Here is a 15,621-nt window from a genome sequence, read left to right on the forward strand (position 1 = left end):
CACAGCAGAATGCTAGGCTATAGTTAAACTTAGTCAGAAGTCGTATGTGTCACATTAGAAAATAACTTTTTGTCTGTTTCACTTTGAGGCAGACCATCAGTTGTGCAGCAAGGGATCATTAGGGAAAGCAAGATTGCAGGTGTTTCACTTTACATTAAGAATTCCATCTCTAAAATTTTGAATTTCCACGAGTATGCCACAGGAATTTGTGCTGCCAGAGAGCATTGTGCTGAGACACATTTTCTCTTGACAACACTTAATGTAATGTTAACACCTCTTGAGAGCATCACGAGTTATCTTTCACACAGTGTTTCACTTCTGCTTTGTGTTGCTGCTCTATGAAGGACCTCCATACAGCCTGAGACTTTAAACATTTTAGACTTAATAATTCCAAATATTTCTTGAGCCCCCCCCACCTCAAAGAAGGTATTTTTAATGAAGTTTAACTGAAGAAAGAATTCCTAATTGCAATTTTTTCTTCTTTTTTTTTTTTTTTTTTCTTATGGCAAATCAGCAGCTGAGCCCTGCTCCAAATGAAGTAAACTATCAGCAGTTCTGTCAGGGCTTTAAGGATGTCTCCATCAGCATCAATGTGGTGAAACTCACAGTGAGGGGTGCTGTCTTCAAATACTGTCCCATGTGGCAGTTAAGTGGTTTAAAGGCTGATGTACATTAAACATCAAAAGGAAAGGGGGAAAATATGGGGATTTACATTTTCAAACTATGTTTGGCTTTGGAGAATGTCATGTTGGTGATGAGTGATTTTTACATTAAAAATTAAAAGAAAGTTCTCTCTAAAGTGGCAAATGTGTGTCCTTCTGATCTGCAGAGATGGGGTTTCTGAATGCTAAGACTAAATCTCTGGCATTCCAAAAGTTTGTGCATATATGTTTGACACTAAAGGAGTTGCAGTGGAGATAACAAGTTACAATTTTGTCTTACTGCAATTACACTTTATCTGTGCTTTACTACTCCATTACTTAATATCACTGTGTGTTGGGACAGCTCTGCCATGTTGGCTCAAATTTCCTGTTGGCTCAGGATTTCCCAAAGTTGCCTTAGGCTATAATCAAACATGCTCAGATGTGCATGTCTATAAAATGCTTTACACTCACAGTATAGTAATATACATTGATAACCTATATTGGGACACAGCAAAAAGCTGTGTGATTGTGAGACATGCTTCTGAAACAATGTTTGGAGGTCAGCTGGCAAATAATACTATTTCAGTTAAATTATATCAGCATTTATTATGTGATTTACTATATGAAAGATGAAAAATTAGAGATATTATTTAAACTATCACTTCTGGCATTAGGTATCTTAGGAGGATGTTTTGGAGACTGTGATGAAGAGAAGCCAAGAGTATCTTTGGTTTTTATAATTAGGAGAATATTAACAGCCTCAATTTTTTATTTCTTTAGAAGAAACATTATAAAATATACAGTATGAACTTCTGACTCATTACCCACACACATACACATGCTACTTATTAGTAAGTATCTTATATATATATTTATATTCTTATATATACATATATCCATCTTATGTAGATTTAAACCCAGATTTCCTGGCTGCATTTCCTAATACATACAGAAGAGTTATAAATTGGAACAAACTTAATCCAATTAAACTTTCTGCACCATCAGCACTGTACAGAGGTGTTTCCCTTGCTCTTGAAGTAGTAATATCATCAGTGCTATATCTCTGCACTTCATGAAGGACACACCATGGATCTGTAATTACTTATAGTGTACATAGAAGGTTACATTGCATGTACAGTACTTGCAGTTTGCCTCTGCAGAAAAAGGCACATATTGGCTATCTGGGTTTGAATTGCTGTTGTGTGCTCAGCAAATCAATCATCAAGGGGATTCAGGACAGACAGCTGAAGGGGACAAACCCAGCCGATATTTTCACAGTATAAAGCCACCACCGCCTCTGGCATGCTCTGCAGGCTTGGCTGGAAAGCAATTGATCTCAATTGGTGACTCCCTAATAAGCAGAGGATGTGACACTATGAGAAAGTTAAGTGCTTTTATTAGCATGGAAAGCAATACATGTGAGACTGGAAGGTTTAGTAATGTTCTGTGACAAACCTCTGCCTGCAGTGAACACTGCTGACAAGAGCAGGATGACATTCCCTGGAGTTTGCTCAAGAGTCCAGCAGACTTGGAAGACAGCAGGAAAAGAGGGATAGCTCCACAGATATTCAAAGTAATGATGTAGATGCTTTTCAGTTGCTTTAAAGTTGGTGGTAGCTCGAAGCTCCAGGTTTAGGCATATTTGGCTTAATATGCTAAAGAATAAAGTGCACCTGGGGGAAGCAGGTCCTAAGCAGGTAACATGGTGAGTTACTGCTTGAAACCTGACTGGCATCTAAAAATCTGAAACTGGAAAGTGTTTCCTGTGTAAGTCACAGGCTGTAATAAATTACAGTTATGGAAGATCTGTTGTTTCAATTCTTCTTGACTGTACTTAAAATCAGTATTGGTTCTCAATGCAATGGAAGGACATGATTTATCACTAGTCTGAGATTGGTGATAGAAGACAAAATAATCATGAGTTCTACTAGATGTAACAAAAAGAAATCCAAACAGGTGTGTAAACAAAACATGTTTGATGATCCCATGGGGGGGAGGTGGTAGAGAATATCTACACTCTTTTATATTAAGATAAAAATTGTCTTTTAAAAGAAGGGGAAAACCCATAATCGCATAATGAAGAAGGGACTTAAATCTGGCAATATTCCCAGTGTTAAGCCATACTCAAATGAATCTATAAATTAAACATTAACTAATCTAACTAATGGAACTAAAAGGAAATAAATGCTATTTTGTGTATATTAGCTTTTCTTAGAAGGTTTGCCTCTCCTATCAATCAAAGACCTGTGACCTCTTTGACTGCAAACTCAACACAGTATTAAAAACTGTCACAGAGATTTCCTTTGCTCAAGTAATCTGGCAAGCAGTGAGACTGCTGGCAACACAACAACCAATTTATCCAACAGCCCTGTCTCATCCTTGTATGCTGTACTTTATGTTCTATAATTGGCTACAGATTATGGACAAAATGTCCCAGTCAGTTTGATACTGTGTCCAGCATAAGCATTCAGGCCAAAAGACCAAAAAGCTCCAAGCATGACCTTCCACTGGGTCGGTGTAAGTAAAAGGTCAAATGTAAATTTGGGGATGTTTTAATCTGAGTAGTGAAGAGGAGAGAGGGTACAATCCCAATACTGTGTCCATTGATTAAATGAATACTGTTATGTCTGTTGCCTGCAGTTTTAAAAGCTTGTACAAAACTGTCCAGATCCCCATACTAATGAGGGAAGCAATAAACATACTCAAAGGACTGAAAGCAGTGTCTGATGAGCAGAAAATATATTAAAAAAACTTGGGGAAGAATTTGTGTAGAACAGAAATTCTTAGGATATGAGGTGGTAAAGGGCTCATTAGGCTGGTGGAGGAAGAGGTGATGAGTTTTAATTGGATACAGAACACCTGCACTACCAATTTTGTTGATAACAGTCGAAATTAGTGGTGATGTCTCCACTTCTCAGTATCTTCAGGTATGCTGAGCCAGCAGGGGAAAAACTAGGAGAACTAAGCTATTATAGAAATGTACAGACTTCCCAAGGCAAAAGAAGAGAGCTCTTTATTGTTAAGATACTGGCAGAGCCAGGTTATAACTCCAATGTAAACATCTTCTGCAGGCCTCTGCCAGCCCTGTGCAAAAGTGATTAAGAAAGAGCAGCACAGGCAAGGGAGAGAACAGGAAAGGAGACAAAAGAGCCACATACTTTCGGAATCAGGCACTCCAGATCTCCTCTGAGGAGACTGTACCTCGTGGAAAGCTTTATCTGAGGAAAAGCTTCAAGAACATGTTACTAAATTGCAAAACTGCTGCCAAGCAAATAATCAGATAATTGCCCAGCTTGTTTTTGAGGTTTCTTGCAAATATAGCACAGATCATTTCATCTCACCCAAAATGTTAAAATTAATCTATGAGGCTGACATGAACGAGAAGGCCAGAAGAAAAAAGAGCTGAATTCAGTGTGCTCTAGAACTCACAGGCCTTCTTGTGAGTCCTGCATCTTCAGAGCAAAATTGAGAGGCTTTCAGGGAAGAAAAGGGGAATAAGAAGGATGCTGCAGTAAAGCAAGGTTTTCCTTGGAGAACATTTGAGCTCTTGGCAGGGCTACATATCAAAATATTTTAATGACATGTTTCTTAAAACCACCACCTTCAAGCAGAATTATGAAGCCGTGGCCCAAGGAAGCTAGAGTTACAAATACACTTTACCATCAGGAAGGAAAATGTGCAAGTATATAAATTTCCTAAAATATTAGAATCTATAATCTCTCTTCTACAGGACAAATCATGACAAAATATCCCAGTAGTGAACTAAAAATTTCCAGGCATTTCTCTCAACAAATTTTAAAGATTTAAATATCTTCTTTTTGAAAGAAAGAAGAAATAAAAAACTGAACGCCAACCAACTAACAATTTGTTGTCCTTTGTTTGGTGCTTAAACACAAGAATTTAGCTCTGCAAGCAGTTGCATACCAAGCTGTGTCATTGCAATGGCTTTCTTACAGATTCCACGTTCTGAGTTGTAACATGCTGGAGAAAAATACTGTTCTCACTCTGATCCTTTTTATGCAAACCGGGAGAATGAATGACCTCTTGGACCCAATTAGAATCGCAGCAGCAGTCCTATTTGACTGCATGTTGGCCAGTCTTTGTGGCAGAGGGGTAGTGTCAGACTTTTATTGGAGGCTTACTTCTTTTATAAAGTACAGATATTTTTTAAAACTTCACTGCATTAAATATTTCTACAGCTCTGAATACTTGAATCATTTGCAGCCATCCGGAAACACAGGTTCTAAAGCAAGCTGAACAAAAGGACTCTTAAAATGGCTCTTTACTACAATAAGAGTCACTTTCCCAAAGTTGTCACCTCCCTGTGCCTGAGGACAATATGCCGACCGTGGTTTCTGGACAATGTTTAACCTTTTCTTATCTTAACTTGCCAAATGCAAAACAATTAGCAATGCCTTTGTTCACTCCGGAGCACATGGCTAATCCTGCAAGTAGAAGATGTGATTCTCTTAAGATGTCCTTTTGTTTAGGTGCCTTGGGCAATGCTGGACAACAGTGTAATTGAATTATTCAAAGCCAGTTGAACTGTGCTGCACCACCTCAGTGGGCTTTGGGCAGACAGAAGGTGGGAAACACAGACATTTCCTAAGCCAACTGTCCTCTTCCAGCAATCTTGTTCAGACAGGTATTCACATGGTTGGGAAATACCAGTAACCAATTTTACCGAGCACTAGAAAGTGCAAGAAAATAATAAATGAACCAGAGCATCCTCTGGCAGGAGGGAGAAGTTGTCCCTGCAGTGAGAAGATCACGGCGAAGATATGAGGAATACAGAATCAGGGCACAGAGTATACTGGGTTTTGTTAAACAAAACATCTTGCAGCACAGCTGGCAATGCAGCAAAGTCGGGCTGTGTCCCTTCCCAGCTGGCTAGCAGAGCTCTCAGGGTGTGCTGTGGGGAATGAGTGGCTCTATTATGGAGTTGAGTGATCTACAGCTCTGCCATGGTAAGGAAGGGCAGGCAGGTGCCATGAGCCTGAATTTCTTTTTTGGATACATCCCACAACCTTCACACTGACCAGCAGCGGATACAGGGTGTGTCAGGCTTTGACGCTGTGCAGTGTTTAGTTTCAGCATTGAACGTTCCCTTTGAAAAATTTCTCACCATATGGATCCCACTGCAAAGATTATCTACTTTTTAAGCACAGCTGAAACAAGTGCTTGTAAGTTCTCAATTCTCTTGAGTTTGTCTCACTTGCTGAGCAAGACATGATACTGGTCCTCTTCAAGTTTTGATGAATAAATTTGACAATCTTAAGTATCTGCTGTACCTCCGGGGAACCTTGACAAAACTCAGGTGTCATCCAGTTCAGAAGTTGCCCCTGTTGCATCTTAGATGATCTTCCACCATCAGGGTGTAAGATCAGGTGTTCTGGATTCACAGCCACCTCTGTAAAAAGTGCTTGTCATTTCTTGTTTTATAATGCAAAGTGAGAGACATGGAAGTTTTACTTACAGAGGCTGAGTTGAGGAGGGTCTGTATCTGTGCCAATACTCAGGCTCTGAAGCCTCTCTACTACCAAAATCTTGCCAAGCAAACTGCAGCTAGTTATAAATCAGGAGCATGGCATGAAGCCTGATGTTTCCTGCTCTTCCCTATCAGTCTTTTTGAATGGGAATTAATAATTATACAGGAAACTGCTCTGAAGTGATTAGTATTTGCTGCTTATTCCTTCTTCCTTTTTTTTCTGAGAATATGAGGGTTAAAGCCACTGATGGGAAACCTTAAGTGAAGGCAGACATGCAGTAAATTTCTCCTTACAGAGATGAGGGTTCTGCTGGAGGATATTGTAAGCAGCCAGCGCCTGCCTTTCACAGTTCCAGGACCTGAATTCCTCCTGCCTAGTTGCTAAAGCCCAGCTTGTTGTGCCCATCCCAGACTGAGGGATGCAGCTGCTGCTCTCCCGTTTGTAGGCACAGGAGCCCAGCAGGGACAGCTGCAAGATGACCACAGACAAGGTGCTGCCTTCATCTGTGCCTCCTACACGTAGGACCCACAGAAGAACCAAGTACAGACCAGCTGGTCCGACTTGATGCTTGCAAGCAAATAACACCCACCCACTATGATCACTCACTGATTCCCCCAGCAGCTGGCACTTGCTCCTTACAGCCCTCACACACAGTGTGAAGAGTGGAAACTACACAGAGAGACACTTAAGAAAGGTTTTATAAGAAGTGAGGGTGTGCAAGTAGTGTTCAGCCAGACTCTGCACACGACTGACCTCTTTTATACCCCTTTCTATCTGATCCTCCCTCTGCTCCTTCCTGATCTCCCTCCTCTAATAATTCTCTCCCCTTTGCTCCTTCACAATCCCCTTCCAATTATTCCTTCCAAAGTTTTGTAGAGTCTCCCTCAAATATCCCAAACCCTCCTGTTCTTCTTGTTTGTCCCTTCTTATCAGTTACAAACTCCAGGTGATCCTGTCCAAAGCTCTTCAATGGCCCATCACTCAGTAACCTGACACTTCTGGGTTTTGTCATTGTCCCTCTCCCTTTTCCATCAGGTCTGCATCTGTGTGTCCTTGTTTATGGAATCACCCTGAATTCATTGCCACCTCTCCTTTGAAAAGGTCAGGTCTCCGGTCAACAGCCTTAATGAAGCAGATGCTCTTACCTTCCACAAGGCAGGCATGCAAGGGTTTATCTCAAACTTTCCTACTCTAAAGGACAAAGGTACTAAAGGACAAAGTCTCTCAAGGTTACCAGTGGAACAGTCCAGAGCCCATAGTTTTGTGATTTTCCTTTGGCCTCTTGAATATTTGTCAATACTGATGTTTCATTTTACAAGAATTTTAGTTTCATTTTTGAATATGAATCTTGAAAATCTGTGGCTTATGCGTAGAACCTAGTCAAAATTATAAATTCAGGGCTAAATAGCTTTTCTTTTTATGCACAAAAATCCCTGTCAACCCCTTGCCAGTTTTAAAAGGACAAACTAAGAACAGAGGTTATGTAAAGTTCCTGCTAAAAGTATTTTTAATTTAATTTACTATAGTGGCTTTATAAGTAGGGAAAAAGCATAGTTAGAAACGTTCATCTGTGCCAAGTTAGCTTTTATCTTGAAGTTCCTGTTCTGTGCAGATGCATGTATGTATGAAATAATGAAGAGCCCCAAAGCAACCATATAGGGGAGTACTTTTCAATGTTATATACTTTGATGATAAATTGTGGAATTTGGTAGCAAGCCAAGATGGATGGAATTAATAAATTACGCTTAGGGTCAGGGTAAATACATAGATCTGACGGTATTTTCTTCATTATTTCATCTGGAGGTAAATGCAAGCCACAGATAATAAAACATGAAAATTCAGCTGCTTGGTAGGAAGTTCAGCTCAAATCTGCATCAGGGCTTGAATATGCAGGACTGGGTCTTTCCTCCAAATAATGTGCGTCCTCCCACACCCCACCGTCATCAGGGCATTAGCTACAGGTAGTGGCAATGACCTTAGTGTCACCTCGCGTATCAGTTACACGAGGAAATTCCAGCCACCCCAAGAGCAGCAACTTCGGGAGCGGATTAGGGGGCACCGTGAAAGAAAACAAATGTTCATGGCTGCAGAATTAGGGGAAAATTCAAAACATTCCATGACCTCCTCCGACATTATCTTTCCTTATAGAGAAACGGAGTTTATTTCAGCTGCTTTGCCACTCAAGAATTGCGAGACGAGCCACAAGCTTTGCCATGAAAGCGCTGATCCGGTTCGCCCTCAGCGGGCTCCTTGCGAGGGGAGCATCCTGGGGGGAGCATCCCGGAGGGAGCAGCGCTGGGGCGCGGCCGCCGAACGCCCTGGGCTCCGCACCCCCGAACCCTCCTGGGCTTCGGCAGAGCTGCTCCGGGCTGCTGCTGCTGCTGCGGTACAGTTGCCCTGGGCTCCGCACCCCCGAACCCTCCTGGGCTTCGGCGGGGCTGCTCCGGGCTGCTGCTGCTGCGGTACAGGTGCCCGCAGGGGCCGCAGAGTCCCCCCGCCCATCCGGGCTGGGCCGGGCCGTGCTCTCGGTCCCGCCCGCCGTGAGGGGAGACCCCGGCCCGGCTCGGCCCAGCCCCGGCTCGGCCCTTGGCTGGGCTCCCGCCCGGAACCGTCCCGGCTCCAGTCCAGCTCGGCTCGGCTCGGCTCAGCCCAACCCAGCCCAGCCCAGCCCGCCCCGGCCCCGCCTCAGCCCCGCCCCGGTCCAGCCCCGCCCCGCGGAACGGCGCGGACAGAGGCGCGGAGCGGCCGAGCCCTGAGGAGCCGCCGAGATGCTGAGCTCGCCCTGGGCGCGCTTCTACTCCAACAGCTGCTGCCTCTGCTGCCATGTCCGCACCGGCACCATCATCCTCGGCGTCTGGTACCTGGTAAGCGCGTCCTCGCCCCGGGCGCTCGGCGCCGGCAGCAGGCGCGGTCTGAGGGGCTGCTCCGTGCAGGGGGGGTGCCGATGGCAGCGGCTCGGGCAGCCCGGGCGGGTTCCGGAGGAGCCGCGTTGTTAAAGCAGCGCAGTGCGCAGCCATCCCCGCCGCTCATCCCCGCCGCTCATCCCGGCGGGCACCGGCTCCGGCTCCGCTGAAACTGGGGCACGGAGCGTGTGCGTGTTCAGGGCTCAGCGGCGCAGGACATACAGGGCACGGGCAGGCTCGGCGGGTCTCAGCCCCAAAGCTGCGTGGGGGCTGAAAATGTCACGAGTGAAGACCCTTTGGAGTGAGGGATTTCCACGGAACTTCGGGGTGGTCTCAGGCGGGGGCTGGCTGCAGCACACGGGCCCTGCCGGTGCATCAGCTCCAGCGAGGCTGCCGGCCCCTGGACACGCACAGAAAATCAGGTTTTATCATCCCTGGTCGCTGCTCCATGAGGCAGTCGGGGGTTCTTGTTGCTGTCCCTGTGTGGCAGGTAATCGTTTGGCAGCAGTGCTTTGCTCTTCCTGGTAGGCAGCTGAAACCTTCCAGGCAGCTTTTCGCAGGTACTAGAAAGGCATCTTTCCTCTGCCAGGATTACGGGACACGAGAGAAGAATTTACCCTGGAGGCACCAGGGTAACCATCAGTAACCAAAGGCTGTTTGCCACCCAGCTATTTGGCCCGGGGAAAGACTTGGTGAGGAGGAGCCACGTTAAGCTCTCAGTTCCTCTCTGACAATTGTTTCTCCATCCTTTGCAATGTGGAAAAAGCAGTTTTCCCAGAACTGGTCCAGCCAAAGTCGCAGGGTTTTCAGAATAAAAAGAACTGTTTGTTTAGTGTAGGTAAGGTAGATGCACTTCTCAGCCTGCTCAGTCCCTTGGTGTGAGGAATCAGTCTCTGTCTGATGGCAAGGCTGTGCAGAGCTGTTTGCCAAGCATCATTTTTCAAATGATTGCAGACGGAAGCAGATTAGACCAGGGCTTATTTGCTAACTACTGAAATTCCCTGCAGAAGCAAGTGAAAATGTAGGGCTGGCCTCCACTGTAGGACAGCTCATTAAATAAATTCAACCGGTGCAATAAAAAAGCAAGGTTGACATTTATGTCCTAGAAATCATATAAAATATTCTGTGTCCTGTAAAATATATATTTCACCACTGAGAAAAATGTGTGATAGTTGAGGTATTTCTTGCTACTGGCTTAATAAAATATGGTAAATGGCAATTTCTACAGCCTGTAATATCTGCTATACTGATAGTATTGTAAAAGATGCCTCTATTTGCAGTTCAGTTTTGCTAAGTGGTAATATGACCTGAAAGCTTTTGAACATTTCTTCTAGGATGCTTGTTATTTCTTTCTGCCTTCAGCTGAAAGAAGCCTTTTCACATTGGCTCCACTGAGACAGGGTTACAAATATTTTAGCTGTTCAGTGGACCTAAAGTTATTTGAGGAAGAGGGAAATGCATCACCTGGGCTTGGATACAAAGAAAAGCCTGCGAGCTTTTTAGACTGTTACCTAATCTGTTATAAACATTTAAATACCAATGGGCACATAGTATTTTACTGCAAAGTCAGTTTTAAATTTCCATTCATATGAGCAGGTATTTCCTGATGTACACCTCTTTCTTCTTTTGCTTTCATAACTTTTTCAGGATGGATTTCTAAATTACTTCAAACTGATAGGGTACACTTTTTTTTTTTCTGTGCTTTCTTTGCTATGGCAAGTATTTGAATTTTAAATTTAATCATTAAGAATAGATATTTAGATGCATGTAGCTAATAAATGCTCAATTTTTTTGATTGCTTATTATGTTAGGAAACAATAAGTAAGGAAGGAGTAGCTCCTTGAATGAATGGTCCTGGTTGAAAGGTCTGGTTGACAGTCGTATACAATTGGATTTCTTTGGCTCAGAAGGACAGCTATGGTTTGGTTACCATGTGCTGTTCAGGGTTAACATAAAAATAGATGTTGTCCTGGTGGCATTTTTTTCTCTCTGCATCTGTTTTGAGTGATTGCATTACTCCAAACCACATATGACCTATGAACATTGCTTCAAAATGTGAAAACAGTCTCTGATTTTTTGCAGCATTAACATGTATTTAATATAATTTTTGCCATTATTATTTATAGGAAATTACTTAAGAAAAAAAACCCAACCTATAGAATGAATAATTTTCTTTTTGCTTTTATTTCTCACTACCTGTGAAGTGTAAGTTTTATTAATTCTATGACCATGAATACAATGATTCAGTAATAGAGGCATCTGAAGGATGAGGAGGGAAAAGCAGTGGCTTAAAAGTTTTGGCAGACTTTTAACACAATATTTTCACATGTTGAACCAGTTTTGAGTTAGCATAATTTTAGGAGGCAGAATTGAATGTCAGAGTACATGTGAAGAAAACAGCAGCTGAGATGGAATTCACCTTCCCATAGCAACCCTCCCATGCCATGCTGTGCCCTGGGAGTTGGGAAGGTGTTGATAACACACCAGTGTTTTGGCTGCTGCTGAGCAGTGCTGTGTCACAACATTCCTCCCCCATCAATAAGCTGGGGAACTTTATTTTTTTGGAGTCGGGTGTTTGGAGTCCTACAAGCAGTGGAGGGGGGTGGGAAGCCAAGTGCATGTGGAGACATCAGTGCTGCTGTTGAGAGAGTTTTCCCACAAAAGTAAGGGGCAGGAACAGTGTGCATTTCCAACACAAGCACTGCAGCCACAGACACAATGGTCTCATAAGGTATCAATAGCTGAGAAATAAATATTTAACTTTACTCTATTTTAGAACATAATGGATCTCAGAATGCTAATGTTTCTATAGCTCTTGGGTTTCAGTATTTTTTTTCCTGGTAGAGCCATTGGTACTACATCTAGAGTAATATAACATACCAGTGCATGATGTATAATACAGCATAATAATGCAATATATACTGTCACTGAGCACTGAGGTACTTCAGTGTGAAAAGCAACTTGTAAAGGTTGTAATAACTAGGGGCAATTTCCTGGAAAGAATATCTAATGGGGTTGCAGAATAGCCCACACTTCAGGAATTAGTGTGCTGCTTTGGGGAGAAAAGCTTAACAGGGTGTGCTGCAATGTTAAATATGAACATTATGCTAAGGATTAAAATGTCAGTAATATGGCTGGCTGGAGGTTAATATTTATTTAAAACCTAAGGACCAGTTTGGTTTGGCTGGTTATAAATTTTTGGGGTTTTATCTGAGATGGACCGTACATCTCTTTTCTGTGTTATAACATGAAATCAGAGGTCACAATAGTAATGCAGAAACATTTTGGGCACAAAAGTCTTAGAAGTGTTGTGTTTAAAAAGAAAAGACAAACCAAGTGAAATTAGAAAGCCACTTCTAACAGTTTTGTCACTATGCCATTCAGGGCAGTGACAATGCTGAAATGAGCCAACTTCAGTTCTGATCTCCAGTGGGTGCTCGAGTCCAGGGGAAAACTGGCATTTCTGTTTCCAAGTGACCCAGTCAGTGCTGGTGAGTCAGAATAACAACACCCTGTCAGTGACAGCATTTATATACACAGCATGTCTTCTTCCTGAGGAAATGGACTCCACTTTCCTTGTCTAAAACACAAAGAAGGAACAACATCAGATATGCTGACAGTGTCATGGAAGGATTTTCCACTCTCTGGCAGTGGCAGTGGGGTCAGTGCACAGCCAGAGGATCCATTGATACCCTCTGGGATAACAGGAATCCTGATTATTTCTGATTGACATTGGTGGGAAGAAGATTAAATTGTAAGATATCAGTTAAAAAAAAATAAACACTGAAAGAAGGAGCCTTCAATTTTGAGCTCTGTGTGCCCAGTGCCTCCTGCTGCCTGCCCCAGTGCAGCAGTGCCTGGGCACAGGCTGCTCCTCCCCAAGGTCCCACAGCCCCCCAGGAGCCATTGCCATGCCTGGGGAGCTGCTGCTCTCCCTCTGCACTCCCCGAGGTCCTGACAGTGAGGGGCTAAAAATAAAATCTAATGGAAGGCTGAGAACCTTTTATAACCACAAGTTATCGAGTTGTGTGGCTCTCACTGATGGATGTGTGCTAAGAACATAAATAGAGCAAGCTGAAATTTTTAGCCAGGGTGGGTTAAATGTTTGAGCTGCTATTTGTGGAAAGCTCAGCATGAATTGCTAGTTGTGACATTTCAATTCTGGATTTTTCTGAATACACTGTTGAAAGCATATCTAATATCTATCTCTCTCCCAGTCATTTTTTAATAAAAGGATTGAATCCTAATTATGAAAAAATGTACTGGTAGTAGACTTACATTGTAAAGCAAAAGAAAAGCACAATATTGCTAAGGTCTCAGTGATTTAAGGTTGAACACCCTGACAGGATTGTTCACTTGACTGAGTGCACTTGATCTCAAAAGGAGAATGAAAATATGTATTTTGTGACTAGGCCACATTTATGTCCTAGTATTTTTCAAGCCTCATGAAAAACAGCATGTATGGCAATGTGCTTAAATACCAGTTAGAAGATTTCAGTAATCTTGGCTTACTTGGCAGGGGGTAGAGATCAGCAGTGACTGCTCATGTAAACAAAATATCCCTGCACTGGATCCTTCCAAGCTGCTCCTTCTGCAATCTTTACACTGTCTGAGACTACTCACATCAGTGAACAGTTGTAACTGAGGGTCTCTTGAACAGGGTGTAAAGGCCCTTTTAGGGAAAATAAAGAAATTCTAAAAAGTTCTTGATTATTTTTAAACCTGTGAGAATGAGGAGATTTTGAAAACTGGAAAAAGAACTGAAGTTGTGAAAATTGCACAATTAAAAAGCCTAATGTGTTATCTCAGTGTCAGGCTGTGGGAATTTTTATGAATATAGATATGAGGCCTTGTGTTTTACTTAGAAAATCAGCTTGCTTTATTTTTATATGAAACAAAGTGGGCTAAAGATCACAGCAGCCATCTCACTGATGGCTCAGTTCCTTCATATCATTCAGGGATGTTGCTTCCTGTGTTGTGCCAGTGGGATGTAGCTGGGGATTGGGTCAGGTTATCCTCCAACCCCACCTTTACCACCTCCAGTGACAGTCCAGTCCTGGTGGCCTTGAGGAAACAGTTCTTGCAGAATGAGCCTGCCCTGCTGTGGATTCACCAGGTGTTTGCCTCTCCATGGCCAAGACGTGGGCTGTATATTCAGGGGAAAGAGCTGGGTGGTGCCAGTGGTATTCCTAATTCCCATCCCTTGGTAGGACATGTAGAATCAGCAGTATGTGAAATTTCTCTACTAATAAGTGAAGGTGTCATAATGTGAAATTACTTGAGATTCCCAATTCTTCTAATGGCTGAATTGATTAACTATGTCTCAAGTGCCATGTCTATAAACTGATCATTAGTTTTTCTATTGTCTGTACTTCATAAGAAAAAAGACAAGATGATATAAAAAAACCAGTAACATTCCCAAGTAACTCATTAGACTCTTCCTATGCACATGCTTGTTATTGAGGGGAGTGGAGAGAAAACTTGGAATTCAATATGAATAAAGGAGAATATGAATCTTACTTTTAAAGGCTTCCCTGATGATTGATGTACATGTTGAATATCCAATTGAGACTGAAGTGAGAGGAGGTTCAGGGTATATCTTGGACTGGATCACATCCATTTTATTATCTTCAAGAGGGGGGAAAAATGACTAATTCTGCACACAGATACCTGCTTAGGCCCTCTGTGGTATTTTCTTAACAGACTGAAAGCACGTGTATGCATTTTAGGTATGTCATAGCAAAGAATAAAGATCAGTAATGATCATTAGCATGAACAAAATGGTCTTATTTGAAGGACCTTCTCAATAACCACATTCTAATTGTAACTTTTCTAGACACACATTGTTAAAATACATAACAGTTACTAGCTTCAAGAATGGCATCAGGAGAATTCCTTAAAGAGCTCTTCCCTGCTCTGCCCAAGCCCAGGTTCATTTTTGCAGTGCTGGACCTTATCCCATCTTTTTTCTTTGATTCATGCTTCAGGCCCTCTTCAGTTCAATTACAAAATAAAGGAATGTCTGGGAGGAATTTAAATGGTACAATCAATAAGATAGCTTGCAAAGTGCCTAATAACTCACCTGTGTGTGACAGAATCCATCCCTGAACAGGCCAAAAAGGTTATCTGTTCATTGGTGCACCATAACCCAGGTCCCCTGTGCTTTTCTGTTCTAGGTGAAAATAACTGGATTTGTGTGTTTCCTGTGCTTCAGAGAGAAGTAGAAGCAGTATTTTATTAGTCTGTCCCAGATTCTGTCATGCATCAGTATGACATTAGAACATTTATTAAAAATGTTTTTTCTTGCAAAAACCTTTTAAGGCATTGGAGGGATAAAATTTCTTGAAAATGTCTTTTGGGCAGCCCTTGCACTTACTGAACTGTTTATTAGTCTGTGACACAACACAAGGATTTATGAAAATGTCTTTAAGCTCTAATCCCCTAACATAGGCAGTTTTTCTTATATCCCCAAGTACCACGGTAGGATATTTCATAGAGTATGTAATCATTGCAATGACAGCTGATAATCTGCATCAGTTGTCTTGATAATGACACAGTTGTCTCGTGTAATCAATACAATTATCA

General features: G+C 42.4%; 1 protein-coding gene across 1 annotated transcript in view; it reads left to right on the forward strand.

Annotated features, from left to right (window-relative positions):
* Positions 1–8,816: 8,816 nt before the first annotated feature.
* The window catches only part of LAPTM4B (lysosomal protein transmembrane 4 beta), a 61,091-nt gene continuing 54,286 nt past the window's right edge, over positions 8,817–15,621 (forward strand). Inside the window, exon 1 of the mRNA XM_079302143.1 lies at positions 8,817–8,997. Coding sequence (XP_079158269.1) covers positions 8,902–8,997 — 96 coding nt within the window. The 5' untranslated portion in view covers positions 8,817–8,901. The remainder of the gene's footprint in view (positions 8,998–15,621) is intronic.

This window comes from Erithacus rubecula (assembly GCF_903797595.1).
Source record: "Erithacus rubecula genome assembly, chromosome: 3".
NCBI classification, from domain to species: domain Eukaryota; kingdom Metazoa; phylum Chordata; class Aves; order Passeriformes; family Muscicapidae; genus Erithacus; species Erithacus rubecula.